This window comes from Emys orbicularis, chromosome 9 (genome assembly GCF_028017835.1).
Source record: "Emys orbicularis isolate rEmyOrb1 chromosome 9, rEmyOrb1.hap1, whole genome shotgun sequence".
Lineage (NCBI taxonomy): Eukaryota > Metazoa > Chordata > Testudines > Emydidae > Emys > Emys orbicularis.
The window spans coordinates 74228933-74243715 of NC_088691.1; the positions used below are offsets into that span (position 1 = coordinate 74228933).

Genomic DNA, 14783 nt, shown 5'->3' on the forward strand with positions numbered 1-14783 from the left:
CTGAACTCATCTAATAGCCCTTGTGACTGGCTGTTCAAACTTGGCAGACAGTCGCTCTACCTTCGCCCTGCGTCCTGGCAGTAACTTTCCCCTTTTGTTTCACAAATATGATGCAGGACACAATAGGCAGCTATAATTATTGAGATTTTTTTTCACTGAGATCCAATCTTGTGAGTAAACAACGCCAGCGTCCCTTCAGTGTACCAAAAGTGCATTCAACTGTCATTCTGCATCTGCTGAGTCTGTAGTTGAATCTTTCCTTGGTGCTGCCTAGGTGGTCAGCGTACAGCTTCATGAGCCAAGGGAGCAAGGAGTAGCTCAGTCCCCCAGGATTCCTACTGTCATTTCAACATTCCTAATGGTAATCCGCCAGTTGGGAAAGAAAGTCCCTACTTGTAGCTTTCTGAACAGTCCTGTGTTCTTAAAGATGCAAACATCATGCATCTTCCCTGACCAGCCAACACTGATGTTGGTGAAGCATCCCTGGTGATTCACCAGAATTTGCATAACTATAGGAATGTAGCCCTTTATGTTGATGTACTCTGTGGCAATGTGGTCTGGTGCCAAAATAGGGATATGACTGCCATCATTGCTCCACTGCAGTTCAGGAACACTATTACTGCAATCCTTCCACTATGTCCTGCACATTGCATAGGGTCACAGTCATGTGTAGCAGGAGACGAGTAATAGCCCTGCACACTTGCATGACAACACCCCCACACAGTGATTTCCCAACTCCAAAATGATTTCCTGCTCATCGGTAGCAATCCAGCATTGCAACTTTCCACAGCGCAATTGCCATTGTCAGTGCAGCTCCACTTCTTCAGTCAGTGCATCTCATATTTTGGTGTACCTGTGCTGGAGAGCTAGGGCAAGCTTGGCGCACAGATCCAAGAACGTGACCTTGCGCATCCAAAAGTTCTGCAGTCACTGCTCACCATCCCAAGTCTGCATTACGATGTGATCCCACCAATGAGTGCTCATTTCTTGGGCCCAGAAATGGTGCGCCACCATCTGCAGCTGATCTATGAACGCCACCAGTAACCTTGAATTGGTTCTCACTATGTCACATAGCAATCTGACCACACTGATTCGATTTTTCTTATGGCTCTGCAAATAGAGGATAGTGCATCCTGTGTTTGCAACACTTATGACAATAGCGCAGAGCTGTGCAGGCTCCATGTTTCAGTCAAAAATGACAGACAGTGAGGAGGGCCATGCAGTTTTGTGGGATTTTGTAAAAAGGTGTGAATATTATGGGATATAGATGACATTATGAGATGGAGATAGTTGCACACTGAGAAGTTGGACTCCTTGCTCCCAATCACTCCTGTGCAACTCAATTCTACCTCACCATGCAGTGCCAAAACTTTCCAAAGACAGCACTGGACAGTGGCAGGTTGCACAAGGAGATACCTACCCATGATGCACCCACTGTGCATCAACACAAACTCTCCTGATGAGTATGCACAGCGCCGACACAAGGAGCCAACTACGCATGTGCACAAGCGATATGCTAACTGTGGCGGCTTTATTTTGATGTAACTTGCATCGACCAAACTTTGTAGGGTAGATACAGCCTGCCCCTCAATGGCAGTTTTTGCTCCTGTGCACATACAGTTTTGCATGCTTTGTCGCTGCCAATGGGAGATTAGTTGCTCAGCCTTCTTTAGCAGTGGCACATAAGAGCCCTAATAGGGTAAACCTGGAGACTCTGAGGTGACTATTAGTGGAGTTCGGAAATGAAGGCAGTGGAAGAGGAGATATGAAGAAGTGATAAAAAAGTGTTTTGTAGATACGAAAAAGAAATGCTAAAAGAAAAATAAGAATACCTAAAAAGATGCCCTTGCCAAAGGAAAGCAAATAGGGCTGTCCATTTTTGCTTCTTTATGTTATATAAAGAAAGCCTGAAAATTATTATTTCCCTACTTCCTTCTTTAAAACTAGAAATTCAGATTTTGCTTATCCTATTTTTCTTGAAAGACTCAAAGGACAACCAGAGAACTTGCAGAATGACCAACTTATTGAATTTATTGAACTTATTGAAAAGGGAAATGATTTTTTAAGTCAGAGCTTTGGGTTTTTTTGTTTTCAAAGTTTTGTTTGTTTGTTTGCTTTTTTAAATACCAATTACTAGGGAATTCTTGGGAGAAAATAAGTCTTTAACTGAAGACTCAGTACCCTCCAACTCTTTCAGTAAGTCCATATCTGAAAGAGCCAACAAGTCCACCAACAAATCCAGGGAAGACCATATTTTACATTCCTGATATTTCTATGTTAGAACAAACAGGGTAATAGATTAAAAATAATAATAATAATAACAACTTTTAAAGTCTTCCTTATTCATTGTAAAACAAAAGCAAAAAACAAAGGACACCCCCCATTTCTCTTTTAAAAAAAAATCTGAAAGTAAACACTGATAAATTAAGTAAAGAGAAAGAAAAGGAAAAAGCCAAGTCAAGGAACGAAAACAGGAGACACAGTGAGCTCATTGTTCTTTAGAAGGTTTGATGCTAGCACAATATAATATACAGAAATGTTTAATTTTACATATCTGGAACTGACACTATACACCATTAGTCAAGCCTTTAAAATTACATAAGTAATTACTAAGTAAGTGGAGATCCTTTTTGTTGACCACTATGTTACTGATTTCTATAAATCTGTAAGTGTTGGGATAAGGCAGACTGGAAATGTAACATTGTCGAAGATAAAATACAAATATACCACATTGTTACACAATAAAGTGCAATTCACTTTAAAATAAATTACAATAAAAATTATGTTGTATAATATTAAGGTTAATAAATCAAAAAATGCCAAACTAGCAATATGATTATGCTTTGTAGGACAGACTACTCATGTGAGTAATTACACACATGAACACGTGTTTGGAGGATCATGGGAAAGTTTGTAAAAAGATACATAGATCATTAGCCAACATTAGTTTGTTCCAAGTAGATATGTTTGAGCGCTACATAATAGAAAACATTCTCTCTTTCCATTCCCTTTGAGGGAAGGAAATAAAGAAAGCAAAAACCAAGCAGATAACAATCAAGGGAAGTCACTATTGCTATTATGTACCAAGAGTATTACTTTCCCCCCCCCCAACAACTTTCTTACCTCAGTTATGTTTTGTAAAACCCAGGACAGCCTCAAAGAGACATGATGTGTTGTGAAAGTCAATGAACTAGCAGTCACATATCGATCGTTCCGAGTAAAAAAGTGAAGCATTGTAGCAATAACGCGGATTACCTATTCCAAAAGAATAGAAGTTATTTAAATGTTTTTGACCGAACATTTGGTCTTATCTCTTTTAATCCTTTGGTCAAATAACATTTAAGGATGATGCACACAAATCCATCATACACTGACAGAATACCTCCTGGGCAAAAATGAATTCAGATATCCAGCAAATTCTTGTAGAAGATATTTATGTATTATCTGGGCACTTCATAAACTTTAATATAGCTTCAAAAAAACTTAGGGGAAGGATTGTCTTAGTTGTATTTTACAGATAGATATTGAGACACAGAGGTTAAATGAATTGCCCAGTATTACAAAGGAGATCTCTGGCAAACGAGGGAATTTTACATCTTATTATGAAGGTGCCAGTAGTAGCTTTACAGGTAAGGTTGACTTCAATTTTTCCACATAAAGTAGGGACTAATCATCTTTGTTTTTAAGAACCCATATGCTCCAAATTTACAACACATAATCGGAATAAAGAATGAATATTCTAAGTACAAAAATCTCAAAAAACATAGCGACAAAATTAAATTCAGAGCCAAAATAATCATTTGCTAGCAATGTTAACATGTGACATATTAATAAAACAAGGAGATTCAAAGTTATACACATTTACTAGATTTATAGGTAGATACAGAGTGTCAGTGTTTAATTTCTTTGCTTTTGTGTCCTGTCATTTTGTATGCTAACCTTATTATTTTTTGTTTAAAATTGTAAACTACATGTAATGTCATTTATTGAAATTATGTATTGGGGCACTTGCAATATTTATCACACCTAATTTGGGTACATGAAAACAAAAGCAGTATCTAAGCAGCATACTCAATGAGTAGCCTTACCTTCAATATGAGACACCTGTTCCAGGAATTTACGAGTTCAGCAGCTCTTAGGTCTTGCCAGCTTATGAAATTATGAAATGGTTTTCCTGTCTTCCTGAAAATCAGTAAGAAAATAGGATTTGAACCTTTCAATTTGAAGCTAAAGCAAATATATTGCTGAAAAACAAAATTATATTAAAGTGTTTGAAGAAAGAGAATGTTTGTTAGCAATAATTCCTAAAACAACTGCATAAATTTCTGGTGGGTTTGAGAAATTAACAGGCACTTAGACACCATGGTGATGAGTGAAGTTCTTAGCCAGAACTGTAGCTCTGGAAAAAGAAAACACCACCACCACCACCACCACCACCACACTTTTGTAAAGCATAATCAAGAACAAATCAAAAGTTAGACAGCCATAAAACTGTTTTGAATTGCTATAAATTGTATCTGTACAAACAGAGCAGGATGTGGCTTATGCTGACTGCTCTGAGGCAGGAGCTGGAGAGTCTGGGGATTTGAATATTGAACTGAACGAGAGTCAACTGTGATGTAGTTGTGAAGAAGGCTAATATCATTCTGGTGTATTAACAGGAGTGCCATATGTAAGACATGGGGAGATAACTGTCCCGTTCTACTCAGCACTGATGAGCCCTCAGTTGGAGTACTGTGTCCAGTTCTGAGAGCCATACTTTAGGAAAGATGTGGACAAACTGGAGAGATTCCAGAGGAGAGCAACAAAAATGATAAACGTTTTAGAAAACATGACCTATGAGGAAAGATTAAAAAACCTGGACATGTTTAGTCTTGAGACAAAACGACTGAGGGGGGACCTGACAACAGTTTTCAAATACGTGAAGGGCTATTATAAAGAGGACCATGATCAATTGTTCTCCACATCCCTGAAGATAGGACAAGTAGTAATGGGCTTAACCTGAAAGAAGGGCGATTTAGATTAGATATTAGGAAAAACTTCCCAATTATAAGGACACTTAAACTCTGGAATAGGCTTCCAAGGGAGGTAGTGGAATCCCCATCATTGGAGGTTTTTCAGAACAGGTTGGGCAAACACTTGGCAGGGACGGTCTAGGTTTACTTGGTCCTGCCTCAGCACAGGAAGCTGAGCTTGATGACTTTGAGGCCCCTTCCAGCCCTCCATTTTGATGATTCTATGATTTCCATAGTTTCTCCCCCTGCCCACCATATACGCTAACTGTACTTGAAAGCCATGTTGGAGATTTGACATGTACAAATCTGTCAAATGCAGGTCAACTCTGAGTACCATGGGTGCAAAAAGTGAGAAAATGGAACAAAGAGTGAAGAAAAGGACAGAACAGACAATAAAAATAGATGAGTAACAAACTGCTCTAGCTTAAAATAAAAATCCACAGCATCTGATTATCATGATGCCCCATAATAATGAACAAAATAAGCTGATTAAGTAACATTTAGAACTTCTCCCTCACAGATTTAAGAAAATACAAAACTGTATTGAATTTACACCTTCTTCCAAAGGTGGAGTCAGATTATAAAAATCAGGTTCAATTTATTATCTGTATTATCATAGTGCCTAGAAGCACCAGGACCAGAATCCCATTGCTAAGTGCTGTGCAAACACAGAATAATAATAATAATAAAAAAAAAAAAAAAAAAAAGAGACAGTCCTTTCCCCAAAGAGTTTACAATCCAAGAGCTTGTCTACACTTAAAATGCTGCAGCAGCTGCACCACTGTAGAGCTTCAGTGAAGATGTTATCCGCACCAATGGGTGGGGTTCGCCTGCCGGCATAGGTAATCCACCTCCCCAAGAGGCAGTAGCTAGGTCAATGGGGTTAGAGCTGAGTGATGTAGTTATACAGGAGTGTGGATTTTTCAGACCCAAGTGACACAGTTATACCAACCTAATTTCCTAGTGTAGACTAGACCTAAGTATGAGACGAGACAACAAATATAGATGGACAGATGGGGGAGTACAAGAAACAATGAGGCAATACTGCTATGAAATACAGGATTCCAGAAAGCAAAACAAGAGTATGTATGTGGCTCAAATTCTTTGGTCAAAATTCAAATCATCAATCAAGTTGTACCCAGCACAGAGCACTTTAAATCAAGTCAATTTAAATCATCTGATTTTTTTTAAATTCATTGATTAAAATCAGAGCTGCCTAGCCATGCCTCCGCCTAGAAACAGCAGGGACAGGTCGCCACTTGCAGAACAGCAGGGACAGGTCGCCCGAGGTGAGTGCCCCTGGATCCAGCACCGTGAAATCCCTCCTACACCCCAACCCCCTGCCCCAACCCCTCTCTTGCACCCAAACTCCCTCCCAGACCAACACCCCCTCCTGCGCCCCAACCCCCAGACCCGCACCTCCTCCTGAACTCTGAACCCCTTGTGGACATTCCTCCGCCTAGCAGCAGCAGGGACATGTCGCCACTTCCAGGGAGCCACGTGGAGCCAGGTAGGGAACCTGCCGGCCCCACGCTAAACGGACTATAAACCGGACTTTCTATGAAGATTAGAAATGCCAGTTTATAGAGCTTTCCGGTCGGTACAGGGCCAGATAACACAGCTTTTACTGTAGAACTATTCAGGTGAGTACAATTACGTACTGTTTAAATGACAGGTTTCAGAGTAGCAGCCGTGTTAGTCTGTATCCGCAAAAAGAACAGGAGTACTTGTGGCACCTTAGAGACTAACAAATTTATTTGAGCATAAGCTTTCGTGGGCTACAGCCCACTTCATCGGATGCATAGAATGGAACACACAGAAAGAAGATATTTATACATTCTCTGTATGTATAAATATCTTCTGTGTGTTCCATTCTATGCATCCGATGAAGTGGGCTGTAGCCCACGAAAGCTTATGCTCAAATAAATTTGTTAGTCTCTAAGGTGCCACAAGTACTCCTGTTCTTTGTACTGTTTAAATGTTTGCAAGAATCAGGACATTAATTCTCAGTATTCTGGTTTTTTTTGCTTATAGCAGTCTTGTAAACTGCAAATAAAAGACCCTACCAGTAGATGCTTTTAAAAAAATCAGCATTCGTAATTTAGCTAGTTAAAAAAATAATCTAAAGTTGCAAAAGCAAAAAGTTTAAAATTAGTTTGATAAAGCCATAATCTGATGGCCGATTAAAAGGGAATCCACTTTCCCAATGGCCATCCCAGAGACTTCTCAGAGAGAGCATGTAGACAATGGAGACTGCCTGACCAATAGGGGATGCCTGAACCCCACATCACAGCAGGGATCTTTTAAGCAGTTAGGAGAATGTATAAAAAGAGAAACGATGACATCATCCCTTGGCCTCTCTCACTGCCCAACTTTACACCTGGAAGAATGTCTGGAGGACAAAAGACTGAAGGAGTTTGGACCCAGGCTGGAAGGGTGTTCAGTCTGTGTATTGAGGAACTGTAAACCTGCTTGTAACATCTGTCAGGGTGAGAAAAGCTGTTCAATTCAACTCTTTCCTAGACTAAAAGTTTAGGATTTAGAATGTGTATTTACTTTTTATTTTCTTAAAAGAACTCTCTCTGACCTTTATGCCTACCACTTATTATCACTTACAGTCTATTTTTCTGTAGCTAATAAACTAAAGTTCTTGGGAAATCTACTCAGGTTACAAAGGCTAGTGCATTTCCACTTTCCTATGAAGAAGTGGCGAACTAAGTAATGAACTTACACTGGTCAGGCTGCTGACCAATACAAAATGGTACAGATCTGGGCTGCAAGACTGTGGAACTGGAGGGAATTTGCTGGAGCCTCTCTACTGATGGTTCATGAGGCTAGGAGATCATTCATGTAACTCAGTTGGGTGTGTCCCTGACTGTGGATGGCTGTGTAAGTGCAGTACCTGCCAGAGGTTTGTAGCTTCACATCAGTATCACAGTGTGAGAGGCAACCCAAGTTGGTGGGTTTGGAGAGCTCAGCAGTCCCCCAGTCCAGGCTCACCCCAGGGACCCTGTCACACACTGTTATTATGAACTTTTTAATACACAGGTAACAATTTTCAAAAATAGGAGCCTGAAGTTAGGCTCATAAGCCTACATTTAGACAGCTACAGATGATTTTTTCAAAAGCACCTAAGTGACTTAGGAGCATGTGTCTTATTGGCTTCAAACTGGTGGAGAACAGTCTGGTCAAAGTATTTCCACTTTTTAACTGTGGAAGTTCAATATATCAGGTGGTGGTTTTGGTTGTATATACAGTATGAGCTATTTGCTTATCAACTTTGTGTTTCAGTTTGTGTTGTTCTCACAGTAAGGATGTTAATGAGGTTCTGGATTTGTCTTTTTCAACACAGATGAGCATTTTAAGTTAAACGTCCTAGTACAAAAAGTTTGTATGTAAAATCTGAAATTCTACTAACAATTAGGAAACTAATTAAAGAAACAAGTACTAAACATCCAGTTCAGCAACTTAAGACTATTGGAAGAGAGTAAAAAACTAGCAACATCTAAATAAAAACGTCGTGATTTTTTTAATTTAAAAATTAGTTTTTATCCACCTTAATTGCACCCACGTTATAGCAAACCTCCAATATCTGGCCTTCAGCCTGGAGAAAGTGAGGTGAGTTTTATCATCAGGAAAACAAAAACAGGAAATAAATGTAATTATTTTTTCCATTTCCCTGATGTGAGCAATGTAACAAAGGAAAATAGGAGGCTTTAACACATATAAGTTTGGGCGCATAATGTAATAAAAATCTCATTCTAGGGGCAAGTTAGTGATAAAAAGTGTCATTTGATTCATAAAAATCTACAGAATCATCGTTTCAATGTTGTCACCCTTTGGGGCATGGCAGGAGGATTCACTGCCCCTCCTCCCCAGTTCCCAGCTCCAGGTCCTCTGGTTGATGGAAATTTTGATAATAAATAATATTGTCAGAAAAGGGTTGAGTGAGTATCACTCAAAAGCCCTTTCTCCCACGAACACAAGGATACTAAATATGATAAACCTAGAGCAATTATGTAGATATATAATTTAAAAAAATGTTTTTTCTCTTTTAAATTATACTTTGAACACAGGCATGCCAAACGTGCAGCCCTCACAAATTAAACTGTGACTCTTGATTGACAGTACGGTGTTATCAATTAATGCTCAGAACATGATACCTAATTAATTTTTGTAATGTTACGAAATACCACAAATGGTCCTTACTTGACCTAGATAGTCAAGTAAGAACAGTGTAATGCGTATGAGAGACATGACTTCTTCTCTGGACCTGCCACTCAGTAGCCATCATCCAGATATGGGAACATATGGATTCCCTTCTTCCTGAGATACATCACCACCATGACCATACATTTGGTAAAAACCCAGGGGGCAGAAGTCAGACAAAGGAAGGACCATGTACTGAAAATGATGGTTTGCCATGATGAGAAGTTGTCTGTGGATCGGGAGAATTGCCACATGGAAATAAGCATCCTGAAGGTCCAGCGCAGAAAAACTGTCATTCTGAGTCAACGTGGGGAGGACAGATGATAGGGTAACCATTCGGAACCTCATGTATCTGATATATTTGTTGAGACTGTGGAGGTTGAGAATAGATCTTACCTCTCCTTTGTATCTGGTAACCAAAAACTATCGGGAATAAAAACCTTGATCCCAGTACTCCAAAGGAATCTCCTCCACAGCTTCCAAAGCCAGAAGAGGAACAGTATCTCGTGAGAGAGGCCCCTGAAGAACGGTGAGGGGAGTGGGGAGGAGGTGTGAAGAGGAAATGGACAGTATAGCCTGATCCGACAGTGCTTTGGACCCAAGCTGTCAGTAGTAACAGAGTCCCAAACATTGAGAAAACAAGCTATCCCCTCCCTGAACTGGGGGAGGGGACGAGGTAATAGAAGTCATGACTGCACATCTGCTCTGGAACAACAAGTCAAAATGAGCACTTGGAGGGTGCCAAAGGAGGGTGCCGGGGAGGGTGTGTGGACTGGCCAAACCCAGGACCTGAATGCCTCCACCTCTGGGATCTATGCTCCTTTATATGATTTTCCTACTGTCTCAAGGGAAGATACTGTCCAAAGGGGCATTGTTATGTGTTACTGTTGTCCGCCGTAATGGCACCTCAGATGTGTATAGACCCCCAAGGACAGCAGGGTTGCCCTAAAATCTTTGAAGGAGCACAGAGTTATGTCAGTTTTGTCCAAAAAAAGCAGCTGTCCATTGAAGGAAAAATCCTCTATTGCCTGCTGTACATTGGGAGCAATGCCTGAACTTTGCAGCTAGGACACCTTCCCTTGGTCAGCGCCAAGGCATCTGTGACGTCTAGCAGGGACTGTAGTGACATCTTAGAAACCAAGCAGCCCTCTGTAATAAACTCCTGAAATTCCTCCCTGGAGGTTTCAGGCAGCTGGCAAATTTAGACATGGCTGACAAATTTACTAAGTCATGCTTGGACAGCATGCCCACTGGTTGGCAATCTGCATTTGTAGTCAAGAGGAGGTACAGATTTTTCTACCCTTTAAATCCATCTTGTTGAAGTCCCTTCCTTAACAGTGGACTTAAACCTACCCTGCTGAGCCCTGTCATTAACTGCAGTTACAACCAGGGAATTAGGGGCCAGGTGGGAGTAAAAACCCTCAAATCCCTGCACCACTACAAAGTAGTGTTTCTCCAATCCCTTTGCAGTAGGTGCTTCCTGGTGCTGAGAAGGTCCCTGGTGCTAAGCTCACCACCAGCCTCACTTCAGCAGTCTGCAGCATGGGAATGTCAGGATGCGGTGCTGATGGATCCAAGGTTTCAGCAGCCTGTCCAGACAGTGGGGCAGTAAATGTCATAGCTCTGGCAAAATCCTGGACCAAGGGAGAGCTTGGGACTTCATCTCTTCAGAGAAATGTCAGCTCCAGAGCGCAAAACAGAAGCACTCTGTGAACCCAAAAGCGACCTCAGATCTGACGCGGGCCTCAGTGCTGAAGCAGGCCGCATGGCCTGTTTGAGAAGGTGCTGCTTTAGGCTAAGACCTCTTGCCACTGAAGTCCGTTTTGTGAATGATTTGCAAATCAAACACTGCTCCTTGATGTGGGGTTCGCCTAAGCAAAGCAAGCACCTCATGTAGGGATCATTATTTAGGATCACTCCCCCACACAACAGGCAATGTTTGAATCCTGGTAAGGGCATCTGTGACAGATTTATGTTATCAATCTGCCTGAGGCGTCAGGTGATAAGGTTGAGGCCGCAGGATCGTTAGTGGAGGAGATGGAGGAGCACACCAAGTGACTAAATATTAAAGCTTTATTAATAAAATAATAAAATAACAGCAGAGAGTGCTGGGGGTTCCCCATGTCACTCAGGAGAAGGAAGAAAGTGTTAGTGCCCCAAGCCCTAACCCACTTTCATGCTCACACACGCACTACCCGGGGCTGGCCAAGCCTGGGTGTAACGTACGAAGAAGAGGGAAAGAGATGGACGGGAGTTCTGTCCTGTGCACAGGTTGCCCAGGATCCGCTGCTGATCTCCGATTTGCTTTGGCTCTCAGGAGGGTTTTAAGTCCAGGGGTCTTTTGGGGGCATTTCGTTCAGGGACCTGTGTCCCCCGCGCTCTTTGTACCAGTCCAAAAAGACGGTTACTCACCGTTGTAACTGTTGTTCTTTGAGATGTGTTGCTCATATCCATTCCAATTAGGTGTGCGCGCGCCGCGTGCACGATCGTCGGAGAATTTTCTACCCTAGCAACACCCGGTGGGTCGGCTGTGGAGCCCCCTGGAGTGGCGCCTTCATGGCGCTGGATATATACCCCAGCCGACCCAGCGCCCCCTCAGTTCCTTCTTGCCGGCTACTCCGACAGCGGGGAAGGGGGGCGGGTTAGGAATGGATATGAGCAACACATCTCGAAGAACAGTTACAACGGTGAGTAACCGTCTTTTCTTCTTTGAGTGCTTGCTCATATCGATTCCAATTAGGTGACTCCCAAGCCCCACCTAGGTGGTGGGGTCGGAGTGAGACATTGCTGTGTGCAGAACCGCTGACCCGAAAGCAGCATTGTCTCTGGATTGTTGCACCAGCGCATAGTGAGCAGCGAATGTGTGGACCGATGACCAAACTGCAGCTCTACAAATGTCCTGGATCGGGACTTGAGCCAGGAAGGCAGTTGAGGAGGCCTGGGCCCTCGTGGAGTGAGCGGTGAGGCGTGGCGTCGGGACACCGGCCAGGTCGTAGCAAGCACGAATGCAGGACGTGATCCAAGAGGAGAGGCACTGTGAGGAGACCGGTGAGCCTTTCATCCGGTCGGCCACCGCAACGAAGAGTTGTGTCGTCTTCCTAAATGGCTTCGTACTGTCAATATAGAAAGCCAGGGCCCTGCGTAGTCCAAAGAATGCAAACGCTGGTCTTGACGAGTAGCGTGTGGCTTCGGATGGAAGACCGGGAGAAATATATCCTGGTTCACGTGGAAAGGTGAGACCACCTTGGGAAGAAAGGCAGGGTGGGGGCGAAGCTGCACCTTGTCCTTATGGAACACCGTGTATGGGGGCTCGGACGTAAGCGCTCTGAGTTCAGAAACGCGCCGTGCTGAGGTGATGGCTACAAGGAAGGCTGTCTTCCAGGATAGGTACAGGAGTGAACAGGTAGCCAATGGTTCAAACGGAGGCCCTGTGAGCTTGGAAAGGACCAGGTTGAGGTCCCACGTCGGAACGGGCTGGCGTTGCTGCGGGTACAGCCGGTCTAAACCCTTGAGGAATCTAACGACCATCGGGTTAGAGAAGACCGAGGAAGCGAGCTCTCCTGGGTGGAACGCCGAAATAGCGGCGAGGTGAACCCTGATTGAAGATATCGCCAAGCCCTGCTGTTTTAGGGATAGGAGATATTCAAGTATGAGAGGAATAGGCGCCTGCAAGGGGGACGTAGCTCGTTGCTCGCACCAACAGGAGAAACGTTTCCACTTTGCTAAGTAAGTGGTCCGTGTAGAGGGCTTTCTACTTCCCAGCAGAATCTGCTGGACGGGCTGCGAGCATTGCCGCTCTGTCCGATTCAGCCATGGAGCATCCACTCTGTGAGGTGGATCGATTGCAGGTCGGGGTGACACAGTCGGCCGTGGTCCTGAGAGATGAGGTCGGGGCACAAGGGAAGCGTGATCGGTGCTTGAACCGAGAGCTCCAACAGTGTGGTGTACCAGTGCTGCCTTGGCCAAGCTGGAGCGACTAGAATCACCCGTGCCTGGTCTCTGCGTAGCTTGAGTAATACCCTGTGGACCAGTGGAAATGGAGGAAAGGCGTAGAACAGGTGGTCCTTCCACGTTAGAAGGAAGGCGTCCGACAGAGAGCCTAGAGCTCGCCCTTGCAGGGAGCAGAACGCCTGGCACTTCCTGTTGGCTCGAGACGCAAACAGGTCGACCTGGGGAAATCCCCACCTCTGGAAGATGGAATAGATGATGTCGGGGCGAATTGACCACTCGTGCGTCTGGAAGGACCTGCTGAGACGGTCCGCCAGCGTATTCTGGACTCCAGGGAGGAACGATGCCGTGAGATGTATCGAGTGGGCGATGCAGAAGTCCCACAGGCGAATGGCCTCTTGGCATAGGAACGATGAGTGGGCTCCGCCTTGCTTGTTGATGTAAAACATGGCCGTGGTGTTGTCGGTGAGAACCAATACGGAACGGCCCTGTAGGAGATTGAGGAATGCCTGGCAGGCTAGGCGCACCGCCATCAGCTCTTGGACGTTGATGTGCAGGGCTAGTTGGGACGCGGTCCACAGGCCCTGGGTATGGTGCTCCCCGAGGTGAGCGCCCCATCCTAGAGATGAAGCGTCCGTGACCAGGTGGAGGGAGGGTTGTGGGGCGTGAAACGGCACTCCTGCACAGACTGCCGTGCGATCCAACCACCAGGTGAGGGAGGTCAAGACCGAACACGGAACCGTGACCACCATGTTCAGGTTGTCCCGGTGAGGACGGTACACCGATGATACCCAAGCCTGTAGTGGGCGAAGCCGTAGTCTGGCATGCCTGGTTATGTAAGTGCACGAGGCCATGTGACCCAACAGGGCGAGGCATGTCTTTATTGTGGTAATCGGAAATGCCCTGAGTCCTTGAATGACGCTTGTGATGGTACGAAAGCGGTTGTCTGGTAGAATGGCTCGGGCACATCTGGAGTCTAGGATTGCTCCAATAAATTCTATCCTCTGGGTTGGCACTAGAGTGGACTTCTCTCTGTTGAGTAGAATGCCCAGCTCGTGGAAAGTTTGTATCACTATGTGAACATGACCTTGAACTTGGTCTCTGGTGCGGCCGCGTACCAGCCAGTCGCCTAAATACGGGAACACCTGTATCCCTTGTCGACGAAGGTATGCCGCGACGACCGCCACACACTTTGTGAACACCCTGGGAGCCGAGGACAAGCCGAAGGGAAGGACTGCAAATTGGTAGTGCACCTTGTTTACTACAAATCGCAGGAAGCGCCTGTGAGGCGGATAGATCGCTATGTGGAAATATGCGTCCTTCATGTCGAGGGCGGCGAACCAATCTCCAGGATCCAGGGAAGGGATAATGGTCCCCAATGATACCATGCGGAACTTCAGCTTTATTATGAATTTGTTGAGTCCGCGCAAGTCTAAGATGGGTCGCAGACCCCCTTTTGAGTTGGGGATCAGGAAGTAGCGGGAATAAAACCCCCTGCCCCTTAACTCTAGCGGAACCTCCTCTATGGCCCCCATAGAGAGGAGCCCAAAAACCTCCTGTGTAAGGAGTTGCTCGTGAGAAGGGTCCCTGAAGAGGGATGGGGAAGGGGAA

The 14783-nt window shown here is 44.4% G+C and overlaps 1 protein-coding gene across 1 annotated transcript in view; it reads right to left on the reverse strand.

Annotated features, from left to right (window-relative positions):
• GK5 (glycerol kinase 5) overlaps positions 1-14783 on the reverse strand; it is a 94727-nt gene that overhangs the window by 55280 nt on the left and 24664 nt on the right. The window contains exons 4-5 of the mRNA XM_065411152.1: positions 4089-4182; positions 3124-3255 (exon numbers count right to left, since the gene is read on the reverse strand). Coding sequence (XP_065267224.1) covers positions 3124-3255; positions 4089-4182 — 226 coding nt within the window. The remainder of the gene's footprint in view (positions 1-3123; positions 3256-4088; positions 4183-14783) is intronic.